The sequence below is a fragment of the Mus pahari genome, chromosome 5 (genome assembly GCF_900095145.1).
Source record: "Mus pahari chromosome 5, PAHARI_EIJ_v1.1, whole genome shotgun sequence".
Taxonomy (NCBI): Eukaryota; Metazoa; Chordata; class Mammalia; order Rodentia; family Muridae; genus Mus; species Mus pahari.
In genome coordinates this window covers 131,566,543-131,589,178 of record NC_034594.1, presented here as the reverse complement: position 1 = coordinate 131,589,178, position 22,636 = coordinate 131,566,543, and the positions used below count along the sequence as shown (strand labels likewise).

The 22,636-nt window shown below is 43.6% G+C and overlaps 2 protein-coding genes across 3 annotated transcripts in view; both read right to left on the bottom strand.

Annotated features, from left to right (window-relative positions):
* The window catches only part of Astn1 (astrotactin 1), a 320,538-nt gene that overhangs the window by 3,314 nt on the left and 294,588 nt on the right, over nucleotides 1–22,636 (bottom strand). For both annotated transcript variants that reach the window (XM_021198865.2, XM_021198866.2), the window contains exons 20-22: nucleotides 21,622–21,757; nucleotides 15,511–15,611; nucleotides 4,090–4,273 (exon numbers count right to left, since the gene is read on the bottom strand). In XM_021198865.2, coding sequence (XP_021054524.1) covers nucleotides 4,090–4,273; nucleotides 15,511–15,611; nucleotides 21,622–21,757 — 421 coding nt within the window. The remainder of the gene's footprint in view (nucleotides 1–4,089; nucleotides 4,274–15,510; nucleotides 15,612–21,621; nucleotides 21,758–22,636) is intronic.
* On the bottom strand, nucleotides 8,668–9,753 carry LOC110322262 (60S acidic ribosomal protein P0). The gene has a single exon (XM_021198868.1). It carries the CDS (start codon nucleotides 9,683–9,685, stop codon nucleotides 8,732–8,734), a length of 954 nt encoding a protein of 317 aa, XP_021054527.1. The 5' UTR covers nucleotides 9,686–9,753; the 3' UTR covers nucleotides 8,668–8,731.

Sequence of the window (22,636 nt, the reverse complement as noted above, 5' to 3'; positions counted from 1 at the left end):
GACTCCAGCTTTTAAGAAGGTAGAGTTGACCATTCTATGTTTTCCACTTAACACAGCTTATCCTTCATGTGTGTCTGTCCAATGAATGAATGAATGAATGAATGAATGGGTATTCAAAGTGGTACATGCACAAAATAGAAATAAAAGTAACAAATGCAGTCAAAGAAAAGGTAAAAATGAGACCATGAGTAACTAGTGTTTGTGTGGGAATATATACCTTTTAAAATCATGGAATCTGTGGTTTTGAAAAAAATCAAATCACTGTTCTATAAAGTCAGTAATTTATCATCATTAAATGACATGTAATATGCTTGCCTGAGTATTCTCTTTTGAAGACTGTATTTGAATTGATAAAAAAAAAAAAAAAACAGTCAATAGCATGAAAGGAAAGGGGTTATCTGATAGAACCAATTTTGTCTGTGCTGAGGTAATTCTATTACAACAAATCTGGGAACAATAGGGCTCTGGCTCACATTGACACAGGAGCATATTTTCAACAGAGCAGACTCCCAGATGCACACAGCACCTAATTAACCTCCAGGGGAGCTCATGCTTCACTTCCTCACCTGCTTCATAAAGCCACAAGGCCACTGCCATTGCTACTAAGCCCCAGCAGAAAAAGCAAGCAAGGGAGTGGCTATGAGGGCATCTGAGCCATTGAGGAACCCGGGGGTGGGGGGGGGCAGGAGAGGAGGAAAAGGTTGCCTCTGAGTTACACTCCTTAGCATGGGGAGCCTCTGGCACCCAGCCTGGTGAAATGGATAGCACAGGGTTGACTGCTCTGTCCTTATACCCTGGAGCCAGAGATAAAGGATCCCTGGAAGCCAGCTCTCAGACCCCGTTGACTTCCTCTCTAAGCTCTTAGGACAAGGGATTCTGTCCCTTGGTTGTATTTCTTTTCAATTCTTCAAAGGATTGAAGAATTCTCTGGAGCCATGAGGATGATTCTTCTATTGCGGCAAGCTCACGTGGGGCTCAGGATGCAGTCTAGAAAGCTTGCTGGGTAGAATCCCTTGTAATATTTACTAACTCTAAGCTGGTAAGCTTCCGTGAAGAACTTCTCTCTTCTGCTTTAATCAACACTTCCTTACATAGATGGGGTTTTTTTTCTTCTGCACCCATTTATAATAAACATTTCAAAGAAGAACAACTACATTCATTTAATTCTTCATCTGGGCAGTGAGTATGTGAGGAGGGACAGTGTGTGTGTGTGTGTGTGTGTGTGTGTGTGTGTGTGTGTGTGTGTGTGTGTGTGTGGTATACCTCTGGATTCCTAGAATGGCAGGAGAAAGAAGGGTGAAGCTGATGTCGAAGGAAAGATGTTGAGCTTTAAGCAGCAAAGTCAAGGGGCTGAGAGTTCTATGACAACACTGGAGCGAAAGTTGTGTTTCTTCCAATGGCTGCAGTATAGAGGAACTTACACAAACGCTCTACCTGCTGACTAAGTGGCTTATCCGAAGGATCATCTGTCCTTTCCCTATCAGCTTCTACAGTTTAGTCAGTCAGGTTTTCCAAAAGGAATCACCACTAAGGACTGTGGTAGCGCTTTCCTCTCAATCCTTCCATTGTGTGCTACCATTAGCCAGCCTTCTCAGGAGTCTAAAGGGGTGGGGGCTGGGGAGTAGAATGAAAGAGGGCGACATCTCATCATCTTCCAGAAACAGACAGAGCACAACCCAGTAGCCTTTCAAGAGAGTGAATTGAATTAGGCTATGGAGTCTTTGTTGGTGTTTTCATTGCTCCAGTTATTGTTCTTTAAATAATAATTACTTTAGGTCTGCCCTTGACCATCTCAGAGTCAACAGCCTTCTTTGTGAGCAATGGGGCAACACTGCTGGTCTAAGAGCGTTTGCAACCTCTGCTCAGTCTGGAGGCCCCCACAGGTTTTAATGGAATTGGGTTTAGTAGAATTGTGGGAATCCTTTCTGTTTGCTAACAGGAAGTGTGTAGCCACAGACCCATTTTTATTCATTCTTGCAATTAACGCCACAGTGAATTGATGTCCCTCAAGCTGGTGGACATTTCCTTTCCTGTGGCTCTCCCTGAGATCCATGACATTAAAAACCAAGATTTTGTTTGCCACGGACTAAGGAAATAACACAATGTTTTCTACTGTATGTTTGTGAAAGGTCTGTATTAGTAGGGAGAGAGCCAGGGGGTGGGAGTGGGGAGAAAGATCATGGAGGGGGGGGAGCACCAATCAACCATGGACTTTGCTTCACTGTGACACCCCATTTCCTTCCCCGCTCACTTTCTGCATTAACCAATTTTTCTTCTGAGTCTCAAGTCACAAAAGAGAAAATTTTGAAGATCCAAATGCCCTTAGAAGTAACAATAAAACATGCAATGCTAGTGCTAGTGGCATTTATGCTTCCTAATAATGAATGTACATGTATACTCAATAAATCGCAGATAAAAGAAGGGAAGGGAGGAACAGAGGGGAAATGAAAGAGTGGAAGAATAGAAGGTGGCTGGAGAAGAGCATGCCAAGCCTGTTCAACAATTTGGCTAGGAATAGAGGTAGGGTACAGAGTAGAAAGGACATTTCTTCATATTTATCTACCCTCTAAGCAAGGATTTATTTCTTAAAAATACTAAGACAGATTAACTGACCCTTACATATTTCCCTAAGATCCACAGCAGTGGCTTTGTTTGTTTAAAGTCTATCATTCCTTACAAGTTACAGGTAAACCTTACAGAATGTAGCAAGATCCTGCCTGACTTTATCCAAATAATCATTTTATTCCAAGAAGAATACCCTGAATTTTCTCCTTCTCTCAAAAATAATAAAGTAGAGCTTGGAAAGATGGCTAAGTCAGCATAGTGCCTGGCGTGGAGATGTGAATGCAATTCTCAGCAACCAAGGAAATGGCCAGCATAGTGGGGCAGGGTACAGTGGAGCAGAGCGCGGTGGGGCAGGGTATGCTTGCAGTCCCAGATCTGTAGAAGTGGAGACAGGCAGAATAATGCCGGAGGGTGTCCTCTGGCCTCTAATCATACACACACACACACACACACACACACACACACACACACACAGGAGAAGGAAATACAGGGGAAATGTCCTGAACAATGGGGCTTCTGTGATCATTTATAACTACTCAGGTGAGTGTCCTCAGGTGTCCGATGAATGGGGTGGGATGACATTTGGGGGAAACTGTGCTTCCCTTTGTTGACAGAAGTATAAGAACTGTTTAAGAACCGGGGTAGGGTTGTGTAGGGTCCTATAGTACTGATTCCCCCATTATCTTCCCATGTCCTTCCTGTCCATCCTCCTTTTCTTTATCCATCACCTCTCCCTGTCCATCTGTCCTCCCTCTTCCATCCCCCCGTCCTCTTCTCCTTTCTTGTCTTTTTCTTTTTCTTCCATGTTCTTTCTCAACATTCTCATAGCCCTTTCTCTACTTCCATTTTTTCACAAGTTCTTGAATAATTTGCTAAATTTCATGCAGCCCAAATCTTTATCCTGTCTAAGAATTTCAGAATTTCTAGGGAAGCCTACTTTCTCAAGATAGTAGTGTGTGGCCATAACAAATGTTATAACTGGGAAGGAATATCTCTCCACATCCCTCATTCCCTACTTTCCAGATACTCTATCTAGACTCTACAATCTAAACTGAGTGTATACTGTGTACTAGGAACTGACAAGGTTGGGTCCAGGTTAAGTAAGTGAATAACATTCCACCTTAATAGAGGCCCCATCTTCTCTGACACTGTCTCAAAAAGCATGCAAAAGTCCATGTAAGACAGGTAACATCCATGGGCACTAGATGTTTCAGGATAACCTCTTTAACAAAACTCCTAATTCCCTTCACAAGACTTCACATTTGTTCTCTTCAAATTTAGCATTGGGAGTTGTGTGTCAAGTGATTAATGTCAGGAGTAAAGGCTTATTTCAGAGTTCAGGGGCATGTGTTCCCTGCTTAAAAAGAGCCTACTCCAAACGATTCTGCACAGTCTGGGATTCTCTTTGAGCATCTAAGATTCTGTCAGTAAAATCTCTGCAACTTCCATGAAAAAACTGTAACAACATGAGAGATACAAGAATCCTGGGAGTGTTTCAAAGAGGTGGCACAGTGCACTGTGTACCTGGGTCCTAACTCATCTTCACACCGCCAGGTGAATTCCCCAAAACTCTCATAGTGCTGGTTATAGTGGTAGAGGACTCGGTGTAAAGTGGGCGACCCCAGGTCCAGAAGGGTGTTGTAGGCAGTCTGTTGCTCCTTCCCACTGGTGTAGCCATTGAAGAGATTGTAGATCTTGTCTGCTATTTCTGAGGAAGGAAGAGAAGGCAAGTCTAGTTGTGCTTTGAGAAATTAGGTGACTTTGACTCTGTGCAGATGTTCTATATAGCACACCCATACAACTCTAGATGGTACAGTCTACTAACATATACGACATGTGATATACACAAAGCATAACCTGTTCCTAGAATCACGATGAACACAAGATTAAAAGAGGAACAAGAGAAAGGATTCCATCAAGAGATACATAGACAGAGATGTCTGAAACTGCTGCTGCTTTGAAACAGTATACTATTTACAAGGTGGTACTTTATAAGCATTGTACAGACTGAAATAGTGATATGTGTAGAACAGTCAATACATAAACCAATGATAGCTGTTTGCTATCGTGAGCAACATTAAGCAATACACACAATAGTTTGTGTCATATGAGTGGTGACATGGCAGACTTGTTTACATTAACACTCATGAGCCTGTGAGAATGCTGTCTGCTCTTACATCTGATTGCTTCAGCATTACTTGTGCACAGGAAATCTGTAGCTCCAATATAGTCTTACGAGACCACTGTGGTATATGTGGTGCATTATTGATATATACTCCATTACTAATCAAATTATCATTATACAGCATTCAGCCATTATATGTATATATATATATTTTTTCTCCAAGCTAGTTTATAATAACTCTAGAAACAAAATTTACAGACAACATATTCAGCTACATTACACATGACTTTCCTTCAGAAATCTATCCACATATATATTCATATTTACATGTGCCAGGAAAAATATATACTTATGTACTTATGTGTGCATGTTGTTATTTTTAAACACTGACCCTGAAATGTAAGAGTGATTTGTGTAAGTCATGCCAATGCTGTGCCACTGAGTTTCAGTTTTCTCTATATTAAATTAAATGCCTTTGACTAATACATCTCGAAGGTCAATTTCAGCTGCAATACTTTTGGTCTTTCCAAGGTTTGCTGAAAAACATAACCCGAGGCAAAAGCTCATATATTCATGCTTGATTGGAAAGTGCATTCCCAGTGAAATAGAGCTGGGGATGAAGGCCAATGAAGCAATAAATGAGCGTAAACATAAAGGATTATATTAGGAAGCTGGAACACCTTCTTGAGAACCTGAATGCTATATTTTGCAGGAGAGGATGTATGCAGTTTCTGAATCACTACTAGGCCATGCAATGGAAGAAATAAAGTCTTTATGTTCAGCTCCCACTAAAGATTGGTCCAAGTTTGCTTCCATACAAGACTGGTCCATATTTGCTCCCATGACACACTGACAAGCTTATATGTGTTGGAAGCATTTACCTGAGTACCAGCTGGTCCTCTAAAAAGCATCAGGGTAGCCAAGACCACAAGTGGCAGAGATAACATGAAGTATCCCCAGGTAATACTTCTGATCCATGAGAAGGATCTGGAGAGGCAATGACTTTGGAACACAGAACGCTGCTATAACCATGTAGACCCCATGTAAAAGCATGGGAATCCTATACATCCAGAAACTGAAGCCAGAACACTGTGCAATCCCAAATGTGTAATCGTTCAGTTTAATTTATATCCGTGATGTTTCTGCCTCAAAGGTTTCCATGAACAAGACCAAGTTTGGGGACTTGGTAAAGCAGTGACAGTTTTGCATAGCCTTGCATTTTTTTTTTGTTTTGTTTCATAATTCGAGGAAAGTTATCATTACATGCTTTCTCATTACAGCTCTCAGAGAAGAGATGCTTTTGCACATTCTCTTAAACATCTGGGAGTTAGGGTCCAGTGTGTAGATGAACACTGCTTTCCCTTGGATGTGTTAATTCTGCAGGTGAAGGAACAGAGCTCTTGTGTAAGAAAGTCAGAAGTAAGCCCACTTGACCCCATGAGTCAACCACAGCATGAGCCCCTTGTACTAATACCAAGTGAATTTAGGGATATTGGCAAATGACAGATCTACCCGAGGGTTTCTTGGGTAGAATGAATAAAATTTCTACCCAGTATTGGCCTCCACATTACACTGATTGCTGTGGTGACAAGAGACAGACCTTACTTCCGTGGTATCCTACGAAGCTTCACTGTGTTAGATAAAACAACTGATCAGAAATTGTTAGCTGAACAAATAGAACTCATAACTTTGCATATAGTTTGATTCCACCTTGTAGCAGGGTTTCTAAGTGATCTCCCTCCAGGCTGGTTTACACTAACACTAGAAACAAAATTTACAGACAACATATTCAGCTACATTACACATGACTTTCCTTCAGAAATCCTTTTAGGTTGTTAAAATTTTCAGGTTGCTAAAGTGAGATTTTTTTGAATAAAGAAAACAGTCTAGAAACTGAAGTCCCATGGTATCTCTAGTAATTATTAAAGGTTTATTTATTTAACAGGCTAATAACTTTATATCCTCACACCCCTCGGTGCAGATTTATACATATCCTTCCTTGACAAATGAGATTAAGAGATAAAACAAGGTTACCCATGGAAGGCCACTTAGCTAGTGTGGACTGTGGTGAAGGTTCTAAGCTGTTTGCCATTGCTACTTTATGTCAATGTTCAGTTATCAGGTTAAGGTATAAGAGGCAGAGTCTTGGGATAACTATTTTTTATTTATTATTATTTTCTTTATTTACATTTCAAATGCTATCCCGAAAGTTCCCTAAACCCCACCCCCACCCCTGCTCCCCTACCCACCCACTCCCACTACTTGGCCCTGGCCTTCCCCTGTGCTGGGTCATATAAAGTTTACAAGACCAAGGGGCCTCTCTTCCCAATGATGACCGATTAGGCCATCTTCAGCTACATATGCAGCTAGAGACTCGAGCTCAGTGGGTACTGGTTAGTTCATATTGTTGTTCCACCTACAGGGTTGCAGCCCCCTACAACACCTTGGGTACTTTCTCTAGCTTCTCCACTGGGGGCCCTGTGTTCCATCCAATAGCTGACTGTGAGCATCTACTTCTGTGTTTGCCAGGCACTGGCATAGCCTCACAAGAGACTGCTATATCAGGGTCCCTTCAGCAGAATCTTGCTGGCATGTGCATTAGTATCTATTACTATTTTCAATAAAGCACACCAGGGTGGGGTGTGCTTGTAAGTGTGCTAGGGGCCTGTCCTTTCTGGAGCTAAGACAGAAGGAAACAGAAGGCCAATTCTAAGGACTCATTTCTCTTGATTTGGAAGGCAGAGGATATTTAGCTGAGACAAGACCAGCCAGGGAAGGGAAATCAGTGGTGTTCAGACTGCACTTAGAGTGGTTTAGAATTTCTCCCCAACTAATTCATAGATGCCAAACAAAGTGTCTTGTAATGGGAGACAACGTGTCAGACTTCAGGTTCTACTTGCAGTGGTCTCTGTTGAGAAGCAGCCATGGCAGAGGAGGTGATTCTTGGTGCACACCTCACTAACATGACCATCACTTTTAGCTAACCAGCTAATCGCTGCATCCTGTTCCACCACACATCATCTAAAACCAAGGTGACCTAACTTAAGGGTAAGATTATAAGCCTATCAGTAAACAGGATCTTATACTTAGTAAAGAAAAGAAAAAAGGGAAAAGAAAAGGAAAGAAAAGAAACAAAACTGCATCAGCTCCCAGAGCATGACCCCATCTGGCTCTTCCTGTCTCCACTGAGAGAACTGAGACTTTTTACATCATTAGCTTTTAGAGCATTGCAAGAATTCACCAACTCAAAAATGCAGGTAGTTTTAAATGATTATTTTACTTGGCTTTGAGCTTCGCTGAAGTCTCCAGGTATCGATGATAAATTCAGGTCCTCCCCCTCTTTAATATATACAAGTTAGGAACAAGCTAAGTGCCAGAGAAAAGATAGCAGGAAGTCTATTAACAAAGCCTCCTTGCAAAAAAGGGAGGCTGAGTTACTAGACATCAGAGATCTCTCTAACAATGGGATAAATTAACAGGGCTGGCCTGAAGCCGATGGACTCAAAGGTACGGCTAAGAGCAGGCAGCAGAGTTTCAAATAGACTCAGGCTCCTGTGTATTGACCTTGGACACATTACTTCGCTTCTTTGTGTCTTGGTTTTCCTGTCTATCTAATAATGGTTAGTAATATACACTTCCCAAGATTATTAGTAGAAGAAAGTTTTACTCAGTGCAATACTTTATATTAGTACAATGTTGGCCACAGTAAGTTTATACTTATTCATTGATGTAATACAACTATTATTGAATGCTCACTGCCTCCTGAAATGTTCCTATCCTTGGGAGCCACATCACTGAGAGAAATGAACAAAAGTCCTCACTCTGTATTTGTTGTATAGTGATGGGAGACAGTCAGTGAGTGGTCAAACATTTTAAATAAGGGAAATGTAATGTGTTAGAAGGCAAGGAAACACATTTGAATGGTGAAGATAGAAGTATTGAGAAGAACTTTGCTCTTTTTTTTTTTTTTTTTTAAGAGAAGTAAGCCTTTATTTCCATCTTTCTCAAATTAAGCAGGCTGACTTGGTTGCGTTGAGGGGATTAGTCGAAGAGACCGAATCCCATATCCTCATCTGATTCCTCCGACTCTTCCTTTGCTTCAGCCTTGGCAGGGGCTGCAGCAGCCGCAGGGGCAGCAGTGGTGGCAGCAGCTGCAGGGGCAGCAGCCGCAAATGCAGATGGATCAGCCAGGAAGGCCTTGACCTTTTCAGCAAGTGGGAAGGTGTACTCAGTCTCCACAGACAAAGCCAGGACACGCTTGTACCCATTGATGATGGAGTGCGGCACGGAGGCTACAGTCGGGTANCCNATCTGCAGACACACGCTGGCCACATTGCGGACACCCTCCAGGAAGCGGGAGTGCAGGGCCTGCTCTNTGATGTCCAGCACTTCTGGGTTATAAATGCTGCCATTGTCAAACACCTGCTGGATGATCAGCCCGAAGGAGAAGGGGGAGATGTTCAGCATGTTCAGCAGTGTGGCCTCGCTGGCTCCCACCTTGTCTCCAGTCTTTATCAGCTGCACATCACTCAGAATTTCAATGGTGCCTCTGGAGATTTTGGTGGTGATGCCCAAAGCCTGGAAGAAGGAGGTCTTCTCGGGCCCCAGACCAGTGTTCTGAGCTGGGACAGTGACCTCACACGGGGCAATGGCACCAGCGCGAGCAGCAGCTGGAACCTTATTGGCCAGCAGCATATCCCGAATCTCAGTGAGGTCCTCCTTGGTNAACACGAAACCCACATTCCCCCGGATGTGAGGCAGCAGTTTCTCCAGAGCTGGGTTATTCTCCAGGTGGCCCCTGATGGCCTTGCGCATCATGGTGTTTTTGCCCATCAGCACCACGGCCTTCCCTCGGAGGGACATGCGGATCTGCTGCATCTGCTTGGAGCCCACATTGTCTGCGTCCACAATGAAGCATTTTGGGTAGTCATCCAAAAGTTGGATGATCTTGAGGAAGTAGTTGGACTTCCAGGTTGCCCTGTCTTCCCTGGGCATCACGGCGGTGCGTCAGGGATTGCCACGCGGGGTTTAAAGACGATGTCACTCCTATGAGGACGCCTGGCGAGAGAGAACTTTGCTCTTATACATAGGGTATCTGCACCAGATGGCAGTGACAAGATGGGTACTGGGGTTAGGTACAGAGGAGGGGTGGACATGGGCTGTGGAATATCTTTTGAAGAGACAGGAAGTTCCAGCACCAAGGCTTTCAGATAATGGTGAGCACCAAATGGGCTGGTGCATATAAAAACAGGTGACTGAGAGAGAAGGAGGGAGAAGATAGTAAGTTTGTTTTACTGTCAGTTCCTTGATAGACCTTTTTTTTCCTTGATACCAAGAGAGAGAACACGAAACACAGACACCCTGGAGACTCAGAAAACAGTCTGATTGAAATGAGGCAGGAAGCTAAGAGACAGGCTAGATTTCCTCATCCCCCTAGTGATAGAGGCTCTTTTAAATCTGAATCAGAACAGTTGGAAACATCTGTAGCTTCCCTTGGCATCATAGAAAAGGTCCCCAGGTAAGAGACCTGGACTCATCATTTGGTAGTTCTCGGGACCCACCTTCAAGCACAGCCCCACACTGAAATAACGAAGGATCTAATTCCTCACGGAAACACAAGGTAAACCACTTCAGCAGGCCTGGTATCTTTATTCTTTTTAGCACTACCCATGTCGCAAGGTCCCCTTTTCTCTCCACCTCTGGATATGTCTCCCTTTCGAGCTGCCCTGTGTGTATCATAGCAGTGATTTCTCACATGAGCAACACCAGCATCACATACAGGGCTGCTGTTTCCCACTGGAGTGTCTAATCTAGAGTCTGAGAACATCCATTTCTGACAAGCTGCGGGGCAATGCAGATGCTGTAGTTCTAAGTACCACATTTGGAAGACCACTGCTGTACACGAGTCCATTTTCTCAAACCTCTCAGTACTTTTCTTCTGGGACCAGAGTTATCACTAGGCAACAGCTCTCTCTCTCTCTCTCTCTCTCTCTCTCTCTCTCTCTCTCTCTCTCTCTCTCCTTTTTCCCTGACTCGAGTATCTTCAGCATATACTCTTCCTCCATCCTTATCTTTGTGTTTTCTGAAGCCATCTCTGGGACTTGTGGGTCCTTCTCCCATGTCCTTGAAGAAAATGTTTCTTAGCTCCTCCCAGCCAACTTCAAGCAATTCCTTCTCCTTGATAAGATGGCTTCATTTTTAAAATGCCCCTGGTTTATATTTCCTCTTTCGCAATGCCTGACCACTCTCTTACATCCACTAAGGAATCTTACTCTGGTTCACCTCTATGTCACTTCCATGGCGGGCAGGATTGTCCCTTGTGGAAGAGGACCCTTTAAGATACTCAGTTCCCAGTCATCGTCTCTGAGAACGGCTCCACCTTTGAAATAGCAAATCTTAAAGCCACATATTATTAACACAACCTTTTTTTTAAAAAAAAAAAAAAAAAAAAAAAGTCTGTGTTTCTTATTGCTACTTAACTTATCCCTCAGTGGTAACCCAAAAATACAAAAAAAAAACAAAAACAAAAACAACTTAGTGTTAACTCCTCCATTTACTCCAGTTGCCCCCTCAATATATGTCCTCCTTTACATGAGATCTATACCACTTGGCGTTAGTTTTCTTCTTCTTTTAATCCCTGTTCTACCATCTCTCTGCACGCTCATCCTCCTGGACTCTTCCAGGGTGAAATCACACACCATTCTTGCAGATGAGACTGGCACGACTCTTTCTTCTCCCGTGCTCCACACCAAGCCTACTGGACAATAAAGCCTTTTGGTTCTTCACTGGTAAACTGAGGGTCAGATCACCTCCTAGCTGCTGTCTGATGGTTTTCCTGGTATGGACAGTAGCTTGTCTGCTATCAGTTACCAAAGCCTTCTTCTTCCACTTTAGAATATTCTTCTGGGTCTGTTCTCACCACAGCAGTGGGAATGACCTTCTAAACATAAAGCCTAATATGTCACTCTCTTGTCCCAAGTCTTCCATGGCATTCCATCACTATCCCAGTTGTAGTTCCTTCCTATCAATGACTAGGCCCTACTAAATCTGTCCAGAGCCCCTAGGAACTCCTACCCATCAGTGCCCTCTCCTTTTCCCCACAAACGTGAGCCAAGAATCACAGGTCTTCTTTGCCTTTTTCAAACATCCTGTAGTCTAATTCTGATACGTTCTGAAATGATCTTTGCAAAGACATTAGCGTGGCTTCCTCTCGCACGTAATTTCCCTAACTCTAGCTTCTGTCCTTCCTCTACCATGCTGCATTTATTATCTCCATGATAGGCATCATCATTTGAAATAATATATTTTATTATTTTGTTGCTGTTACCTATTGCCTCTGCTGATTTAGTTATACAGGTATGGTATTTTTGCTCCTGGTGCCTAAAACAGATATTCACTAAGGACTAAATATCTATTGAATGGATTAATAAGTCCATGAAATTGATTATAAGATTCTTGAAAATTGATTCTGAATTCAATACTAGGATCTGATACACATCTGTTCAGTGACTAGTGCCAGGAGTCAAAACACATCCATGGGAGATTCAAATAATGGAATAGATACAGTTGTGTGGCATTAGTAAAAGGAAGGAAGATACTGAGGGAGTGAAGAATAAGAATCAGCCATCCTTTGGTGAGATTCTATGGGGAACTTTCCGAATGTCACAATTCAAACTTCGCACTAGACAACGTTTGTCTTATTACAAATACTTGCTTGCTGCGGTTCCAGAAGTCTGGTTTCAGGAACAAAGCAGTAGAAACATACTTACGCAGTGGCTTGAGTGTTATGACATATTAAAATTCTTAGAAAGTATCCCGCTAGCTTTGAGGAATAGTGTCTGGGAACTGACAGCACAGGCCAGGTCAAATTCCTCTTTGTCCTTAGATTAAGCTGAGACCCAAGTGAGTTATATTTATGATCACCATCTGGGTTTGAGGCAGACAAAGCATATGGGGTTTTTCTTTGGTAGAACTGTATTAATTTGTAAGGATACCCTCCATTAGTCTAACTCATTAGTTTCCAGACTTCATCTGTGTAGGATGCCTTCCTGGCTGAAGGATAACAGGACCTGGGGGGTGTCATTTTATTCTCTCAGTATTATCTTCGTGTGCCCCCAGTTCCTTGTCTAGAAGCAAAGGCAGGTAGAGAACCCATTCAAACATCCTGGACCAGAACTGACAGACAGGAGCCCTCTAGAAACAGAGCTGCTCTGAACCAGTACCATGAGTCCTGCAGTGAGCTACATGCTGCATTGTTTCTCCTGCTAATCTCCTCCCTGCTGTTTCTGCTCAGCCACAAGCTCCATGGTAGCTATGGCCTCTCCTCAGATTCCAGTCAACATTAAACAGAAGGACACCTTCAGAAACTGTGACTGGTGGTGCTATGGATCCCCCGAGACAGACTCTCATCTAGAGGTGTGTGACCCAGACCTTCATCTTAATGGGGCTTGGGAGACTTTCATGGCTCAGATCCTGTGAAGCTGTTCCTCTCCCGCTAGGGAGAAGCACAGCTGCCTTATATATGCGGGTTTCTGTTCTTATCCCACAGGAAGGAGCCCTGAAAGGGAGGACTCTTGCCATCGCTTTCTACAGCTGCTCTTTTCTTCACAAGTTTGCAGAGACAGTATTCTATCGAGTCTTTCACCTAATTTCTCCATCAATTTGTCCTAGTACCATTATAAAAATAAATGGGCATTGTGGTCAGATATGGACGCTAAGTGTGGTTTCCATTAGGTTCTTTGTAACCTCGGGCACCTTATTTACTTTACTCTGAATTTCAATGTTCTCACATGTAAAATAAGGGCAGTACTGTGCCCTTATTATGCTTCACACATAAAATATTGAGTTTTTATCAGAAGGCAGGCTTTATGATTGGCAACAAATAGCTATGGTTCCTAATATTTGCTGATGATTTACTATGTACTAATCATTGGTTGTTTTTTACTATTTTAAGTTAATTGCCTTATTCGATTCTCTCCAGACCCTTCAAATTGGGAAATGGGGTACTATTTCCTTGTTATCACATTCCACATATAAATGAACTGAGGCATGGGGTAAAGTGACCTGCTCAAGATCAAGTAAGTAGATGGTGAGTCGGGGCTCCAAACTTAGGCCGTTGTCTCCAAAGCCAATGTTCTTACGTAGCCTGTCAGTCAATTATATAGCCTTCTCCATACTAGGGACATACAGTGCAGTAAAAGAGACTTGACACCTGCTGGTTAATTGTGTCTGAAGATTGAACAGATTATTCTAAAAACTGGAAAAAAATATTCTAAAGTCAGAAACAGTACTGTGAAGACACCCAACAATGTTTCTTGCCCTCTTCTGCTATGAGGAAGGGACACTTGAGCGGAATTTTCATGCTGAGATGAGTTAATCATTTGGAAGGGTACAGGGCATTTGAAGTAATAGGGCCTAATACATGCAATGACCCTATGATAGAAGTGAGACCTGCATAAAAGAAATCGAGAAGAGCAATAGGAACAGAAGGAATAGATTGATGGGGTAGTGGAGAGTTGGCAAGTAGGCAAGCAAGAAGTAGAAAGGGTCACCCACTTAAGTCCCAGTAGTCCTATTAAATATTTATGCCACAAGAAGAATGACAATCCATTAGTGGATTGTAATGAGAAAGTGTTCCATTACAGTCAGATGTCTTTAAAAACACTGGGCCCATAGCATGCCAATAAGATTAGCTAGGAAAATGTTGTTCAAAGTTGTCCAATACTAAAATATCCGTGGTTTTAAAATTAAAGCAGAGCTAGGTAGGCAACCCGTTTTGAGGATCCCATTCCTGCTGCAGGGAGCTGTCATTGCACTTTCCAATAAAATCTCACTTGCTTGCTCTTTCAGCTTGCTTTCTCTTCAAAAACAGTAGATAAAGAAAATTAATCTAGATCTCTCTTCCCTAAATGATTTTTATCATTGTGGTGTCACCCAATAACATTCTGCTACTATGTCCCTCTTGGTTAAGATGATGTGTATGTACATAGCCAAGAACTACATGCAAGGTAATGAGAGGCATCAGGAAATTAACTTAGCCATGGACCATCCCTGACTGGAATCTGTGGAGTCAGAGTGCTCAATGTCCCTGCTAATAAAAAAAAAGCTTCGATTTCAGTTCTGCCCACTAGATGTCTGTGGCTTATAGTATCATCTTAATTGGTACCGAGTCTGGTAGAAGTGGTAGGAAGAACTGACAGACCAGGGCTCTTCAGAGATGTGAAAACTTTAGAGCAGGGCATGATGCCAAGACCAGGTAGGAAGCATCTCCTGTGTGATGGATGATGACTGAGGAAAAACTTCCTAGTGGTCCAGAACCAACACCAGTGAGAGAGCTTATACTGAGTACGTTGAAGAAGTGGAATGTAATAACTTCAAAGTACAGAGTGAAAGATTTAGACACATCACAGGAAGGGGCTGTAAACTGATCAACTCTAAACGTACAGCCTTGTGTGCTTTAGCTTGAAACAAGCTTTCACACATGCAAATGCCCATGAAGAGCAAGTGATGCATCTGTGTCCCGAGGACAGAGATGGCTCATTCTTTTGCATAGACATAATGCATTCTTGGAGACTTTATAAATGTCTGCTGCTGATTCCTGCCTTATGGACTATATGGGATAACAGAATACAGTGGAAATTTCTACCAGAGTGCAGAGGCACAGCAGTACTGATAGAAAGCCCAAGGTTCTACCTTGAGCATGAATTGCCCTTCCTGCCACACCCCTGGCCATTCTGTTTACTCCTTTGGCTACCTCAGTGTGTAAAGAGTAGACCGTTGGGCAATCATGTGTAGATATTGCTAACTTTAGTGTCTCTTACCTTGGGCTTTGACATCATCCACCACAGGGCATGGGGTCTTCACAATCACATCACTTGGTCTGGAGCGTCGCCCTGTGTTGTCTACTCCCCAGAGGGTGAACCTGGCAGAAAGGTAGGAAGGTAGTATTACTAGAGGGGACACACCTAGGGGCGGGGCTGAGCATCTCTGGAGGTCTGGCTTTATCTGAATAGGTCAGAACCCACCCCGCTCCCTTCCTCTCAGCACTCTGGTTAGAAAGCAGCAGTGTAAATCCTCTTGCTGTTCCCAGTGGTCTGTGGTTGGGATATGCTATTTTGAGAGCTGTTTGATTAGAAACATCACAGTGAAAAACACTTCCTCTCCACATGCACTTCTCAGGCACCATTGCTGAAAATTCTCAGACCCAGTTCAGACTTGCTCAACTAGAAACCTGAACTTTACTAAGCACTGAGACTTCTAGGCAACCCATTTTCTTATCTTTTTAAAAATCTATCTGTCTGTCTATCTATCTATCTATCTATCTATCTATCTATCTATCTATCTATCTATCTATCTATCTTTGACAAGGGTCTCACCATGTTTCCCAAATCTTAAGGAAGGAATCCATGGCCTCAAATGACCTTCTCTCCACCATGACACAAAACTCAGATGCCTTCCATGTAACCCTGATGCCATTTATATTTTGGCAATCACAGGGTGAGAGAAAAAGTAGGTATCTTTGCAAATGAATGGATAGAACTTGGGTTGAAGGCCATGAGGAAATACAGTGACTCCTGTGATCTCTATTTTCCCTTGTCTACAATTTGGGAGGAGAATAAGCCATGGTGAGAATGAAGAGAGCGATAGTGTACACAAAGCCCTGGAATATCAGACCACCCCATGTTAGCTTTGTCCTGATCCATGCTGCCCTGGGCTAGGCTTATGTCTTTATGCAAAGACTGAGGATAAATCCATTCTTTAAATTCAGAAGGAAACAGCCAAGATGAAGGCACCCATGGTTTGTGCATGGCTGAGCACGTGTAGCTATTCCAGTCACCGGCTTCCACTGAGATTCAGGAATCCAGAGGAAAGAGCCTCAATCCAACAGAGGGAACATTAGCACCAAGGGAATCCCATTGGATGATGAGATTGATAGAGAAAGGAGAGACCCTGGAGATCTGAACATGAAAACAGGCCCTGGTGTCTGCACAGGGCCTCTGGTAACTAATCGGGCCACCCAAAGGATGTCACCACCTTCCTGCCCCCTTTCTTCATGCTGTGTTACTATAGAAAGCTGTTTTTACTGCAAAGTGTGGATATGTTTTCTTTTGTTGGTTGTTGTTGGTCCTCTTGGCAAAGTTGCAGGGAGGGAGAAGAGGAGGGTAAATAAAGGAAAGAAGGGTGGCCTGGGTAAATGCCAGCTGAGCCTTAACATTTGAACCTGTGAAATAGAAAGCCATGAATACTACTTAATGATCCTTCCAAGGAATGTGTTCAAAAGAGAGAGGATCTCATACCCACTATTCACAAAGAAATGCGGAGGACAGTCAGAGAAAAGACCCAAATGCCCTGAGATGCCATGCACCTGCCTCTTCTTTCCTTAAACTCACATTGGTATAATGGAAGCCTCACATAGGCAGGCTCCATCATATCCCCTGGTCTAGTAAGGTCTAAAATGTGATGACCGGCTTAGATCCAAAGGCCTGAACCATACTGGTCCTGTTGGGTGCCTAAAGGGCTTTCTCAGCTGTAAGATCAGGAGCAAGCACAGCACTTTCTTAGCAGGAGAGAAGATGCAGACCAGTCCACCATGCTGGCCTGAGGCCTTGCTCCTAGGCCCTGCTCAATGGCTTCCCCCAGTAGCGCCACCAACCACAGTCCTTCCTCTCCACATGTGCCCTGATTCCAAATTGAGCCTCTTGCCATCCTTCTCCTGCCACACCTTCCCAGAGAGAGCACGGGGCTCACTGACACCCCTTATCCACATTCCAGCCCTGGCAGCCATGATATTGTTCTCATTTGGCCCCGGGTGCTTTATCAGCTTCTTGGCCCTCTTTCTGGACTTGTTTCCTGGACCCTCAAGCCCATAGCTGGTACACCTGGCCCATCTCCATTTCTGAGTTCATTTAACTGTTAACCAGGTCTTAGAGCACATTCAACTAAGGTTCTGAGGGGTAAACCTAGAGATACCATGGGCCACCATCGTCCCCGTGCACAGTTCTACCTCATGGTCTATTTCTCATGCCAAGCCATGTTCTCTGCAATCCCTAATAGTATGTGAAGCTGAAAATTCCTGAAATTCAGAATAGAACAAATATATACTTTCGGAGTCTAAGACACTTTTAGTGGCAGTGGAAATCTGTTTTTCTTCTGCTTGGGCTTCAAGGTTTGATTTTTGTTGTAGACTTCATTAGTTCTAGTAGCAGTTCTTGGGAGAGCCAGGAGAAACAAGGCCCCCGATCGTTGTAGGCTGACACTCCTGGCTGGCATGGGCATGGTCTTGGGTTACAAGCCTAGCCCTGTTACCTCCTGTGCTCATGGGTAGCAGATATTCCTCTATAGCCCTACAACTCCAGGTCAGGCTACAGTGTGGCTACTACTTTTACCCACCGGTAAGCTGAAGGTGCCAACCTCAACTCTGTGGCTGGAGCCACTACGTGCAGCCAGCCCATCATAATCTAATCCTAAACCCTTCATTCTTAAGTTTCCCTGGACTAGGGCATCCTACAGTTTAGATACCAAGTTGGATGCCAGATGGACCCTGTCTTTCAGTGCCTGGGGTAGAGTCAGTCAAGAACACCCAGCTAGTCCACACGTCAGGCAGCTCTGCTTCCTATCTTGTCTTCCTGTAAGTTCCAGCTACATTGTGTCAGATCCTAAGTTGGGACAAAGATGTCCCTATTTGCATTAAGTCTCACATACTCTGAAGGGCAGCTAGAGTGAAACGCAAGCTACTAATCTCAGACTATTTAATGGCACATTTTATTTTTAATACGAGGCAGATATTAGGAAAGGGAAGGCTTCACACAACCTTCCAAGCACAGACAGAGCTTGACCTTCAGTACTGTTCCTCAGCAGTCCCAGCCCCCACATACCCCTCAACCCTGAGCACACCTCTTCCCACCCCCAACCCGGAGACACTGAGAGAGCAGCCAGGGTACTTGACTGCAAAAGGCTGGGGAGCACTTTCCACATTTTCATGTGGAACTGCCACATGCTGTCCTTAAAGGAAGACCTTCCCTATTTGTTGTTCGCATTCTCATTTTGCCACAGGACTCTCTGAGGACAGTAAGAGGGTGAGCTGGAATTACTGACAGAGGAGATAAGCCTGGCTCCAGATCCAGAGGGCTCACATCTAAGTCTGTTTATTGCTTCTTCCAGAGCTTCTGGGCTTCCTTTCCAGCCACAGCCTGGGACCTTTCTGTGCGTAGTTAGCATCATGGTGATGGCACCACGGAGGCATGTGTGCGTGGGAACTGACACAGACTGGCTCAGGCCCCAGGGCTGGGCCTTAAAGGTCTGGGGCCTAACACTAAGGACAATTGTAAGGCTGTCAGGGGCTGCCTACAGAGCTGGCTGTGTCACCTGCTGCTTTCTTGTGTCCCTCCTGCCAGTATGGAGGCTTTTTGCTCATTGTGTGATTCAGACATCTTTTTTCCCAATCATCTGTCTGCTGTCACATGCTCAGAAATGCAAGGGCCCTTCCTCCAGCGGGTGGTAAGAGGGTGGTGGGAACGGGAGAGGGTCCCTCCACAATCTAAAATGAAGATGCGGGATCGTCACACTTTCTGGAGTTCTTAACTGTGTTTGTGCCACAGGGACCCATTCTTAGTATGCTTCTCTCGTGGCATTAAATCAAATATATGACAAAGAAAGCCAGCCCAAACTCAGACAGAACTTCATAATCCTCATTGGAGACCAGCTTTTGCTTTAGACTGCAGGATGATGTTCCTAGATCCTCGCCGAAGAACCTGAGATGGCTTGAAAGTAAGAGGCAATGTGTGGAAAAGAGGAAACCCTGCTTCAGCTCCTAACCATTATTTACAGCCCTGCCTGTATGATTCTGGGGGAAATTATTCAAGTCTACTGAACCTCAGTTTCTTCAGCTATAAAACGGAAACAAGTGTAGTCAGTCATAACTATAGTTGTCACACTCCATAAATGAGCAGCTACCATCCTCCTCATTTATAAGAAAACGTGGGTACAGAAAAGTTAAGGGTTTAAAGACACTTTATGGTTAGGAGTAAAACCAGGCCTGCAGGATTTTCTCTTTGCACCAGGGATGAAAGCTCAAATAGTCTTTCCCCCTCTACAGAGAAGAATGCTTCAAGCCCACAGAGCCCTTATCCCACACACTGGGTCTCATGTCCAGGACACCCCAGGTCTGCCAGGATCTCAGAACATCATTTTGCATGCAAAAGCAAGAGCTGGTCTTCACTGGGGGCTATGACGTTACAGCTGAGTGTCAGCTAGCTTTTCCAGCAGTCTGCAGTGCCACCTAGTGGAAAGTGGCTATCCTTTACCTTGGTAGCCTCTCCCACTTCTGCAATCAACAAGGACAGGAAGTAGGTGACTTAACAAAACATAGGAAGTGAACACTAGAAGATCCTCAGAGATGTTGAATATGGGAGAGGATCTTAGCCTCAGGTCTTTAACCAGGAAACAAAGCCAAGGCAAGGCTCACTTGAGGAAGGTTCTAGACTTGGTAATGCCCTCTCTGAAAGAGCCTACCTATTGTTCCATCAGAACTTCTAACTTCCTAATTAACAAGTAGGAAGGACAGATAGGAGTTAGCCCACCCTCTTTATAAATGGTCATAGGAGTCACTTTGATGTGGAGACTTTTTAAAAATTAGATGGCTGGTCTTCAGTCCCAGATTTGTATTGCTTTGTCACGTGCCTTTCCTCTGAGGGGCACACCGCTGTTCAAATATCAAGAGAGCTGTTATGGGTCAAGGCATCCTCGCCCAAAGAGCAGACAGATAGTCTTTGGTATTGGCATTGTCATTCTTGTGTGTGCATCCATTCCAGATTCTCAGCTGTCACTTGTCCTTATTCACTTTACATTCACCCAGTACAGTCCCGAGTTACATGTCCTATTTGGAAGAGACACAGATGAACATCTGAGTTCATCCCAATCAATGACACTCAGATTTCTAGTGCTTCCCATCTTTGAACTCCTTAGGAGAGGAAGCAGAGATGATTTATTCTGGAAACCTTGACTCTCTGCCTGTGACCTCATCTGTAAACTGTTAGATGTTTTTCATACTGGTGGGGTCAGAAAGCTTCCACACAGCATCACTATGAATCCTGAGTTAGAACGTGGATTTTTCCACCATGACTTAGATGCTATCACCATATCTCCTCTCTTGGCATCTCTTATGTCTCTGCTCACAAATATTTTACAGTCCTTCCCAGAGCACAGGAAGCGATGAGAAGAGTTCAGGGAGAACACAGGGATGTTCCAAGCATGGTGATATAATTCACTGCTTTTTCTTTGAAGAAAAATGCTGACCAGTTCTGAACTCTATAAATTATTTCAGAGCCACTAGAGGTGGCTTTCTGAAGTACAGTTCTTGGCATTGTCCTCCTTTTAAAAAAAAAAAAAAAAAAAAAAAAAAAAAAACCTTTCCTTTGACATACAGCATTCACTCTGACTGACTTCTAGGCTCATTCTCTTCCACCTCTTTTTATTCACCAACTGCTTTCAGACCAATTGGACCACCCACAGCTCCCCTTCAGGCCCATCTACCTTTGCCCTCAGGGATTTTTAACCTAGTGTGCCTTTCCCAACATCACAAAAGCTATTGATTTCTGTACAATCCAATTTAGAATCTAGCCACCAACTCTACATAGACTAAACTCACTTTCTTCTTTCTTTCCAACATGTCCCTGGCTTTTCTAACTACCATATACTCTATTCTGCCTCGAGTTACAATTATCTGTTTATGTATGTCCTCTGTATATAGTAAACTCTTTGATGATATGACTTTTTACAGAAGTTTCTCCATAATGCCTATTGGGACATAGCTGTTGAGACCAGGGGTAAAAAAAATCTCTTGCAAGGTCTCTGAAGGAACTCGGGTAATAATAGGGAGTGAGTCAAGACTGCAGACTTTCTGGTAAGGAATCCTTAAGGTGAGTACCACTTACATGTAAATGGTGTCAGGTTCCAAGCATCGGATGATGAGAGAAATCGTGGTGAGCTGTTTGTCAGGCACCTGTGACGGCATGGCACACGGAGCCTTTGCTCCAGAGATGATGTCGTCTACAAAGCTCAGCACTGTTTCTGCACAAAGGAAAAGAATGAGGATAGCCTGAGAAAGAGTGATGTTCAAACCATGGGCAATGCTAGGACTTGTCGGAACGTCTTAACTTCCTAGTGGAGGAAGGAAACCTTAGAGAAGAACTGTCTTTTCTGATCCAGTCACTGTGAGTCAATCAGCTGAGTTCTCATCCTGTCACTGTGAGCCAATCAGCTGAAAGCCATTTGTCCAGAATCAGCCCAAAGACTACTAAGGCAAAAAAACAAATGCCACATCTGTGCAATTTTAGTCGAAACACCTTGGCATTGACAAGAAAACTTGTGATGCGGGTCCCTGGGCCCTAACATACTTTAGCACTTTTGTGCATACCAAGGAAAGCGCCTCAGAAACAGCAATGGAGAACTCTCCATGCTCCAAAGATGTTTCTCTAAACCTCATTACCAGGCTCAATAGGAGTGCTTAGATTATGGGCATCCTCGTCTCCAACGCAGACCATATTGATGTGAAAGGCTTCGGATTATTGATGATGGCTTTTCTCTATGTATTGGTAGTTGGTAAGGCGTGGGACTTTTATTTCTGTGGGTTATTTCTAAGGCTTCCCTTTTCTCTCAGGACTTGACAAAAGTCAGTTTGCTTTAGGACAAGCCATGGATCAAGAGCATCTGTTTGCACATGCCTTTGCCTAGAGGGGGTTATTAGCAAAGGAATTTTTGTTTTTTCTGTAATCATGGCAGTGGTTAGCAGAGAATTGTTTCTTAATTGTGGGCTAGGATAACTAGTGTACTATGTTGTTGTTGCTTGTGAGTGTGCCTAGAGGCAATGAAATGGACACCTCTTTTATAAATAAAAGAAAAGCAAAAATCAAAACAAGGCTTTGTCAGAGACTCACCCTGTAAAAACTC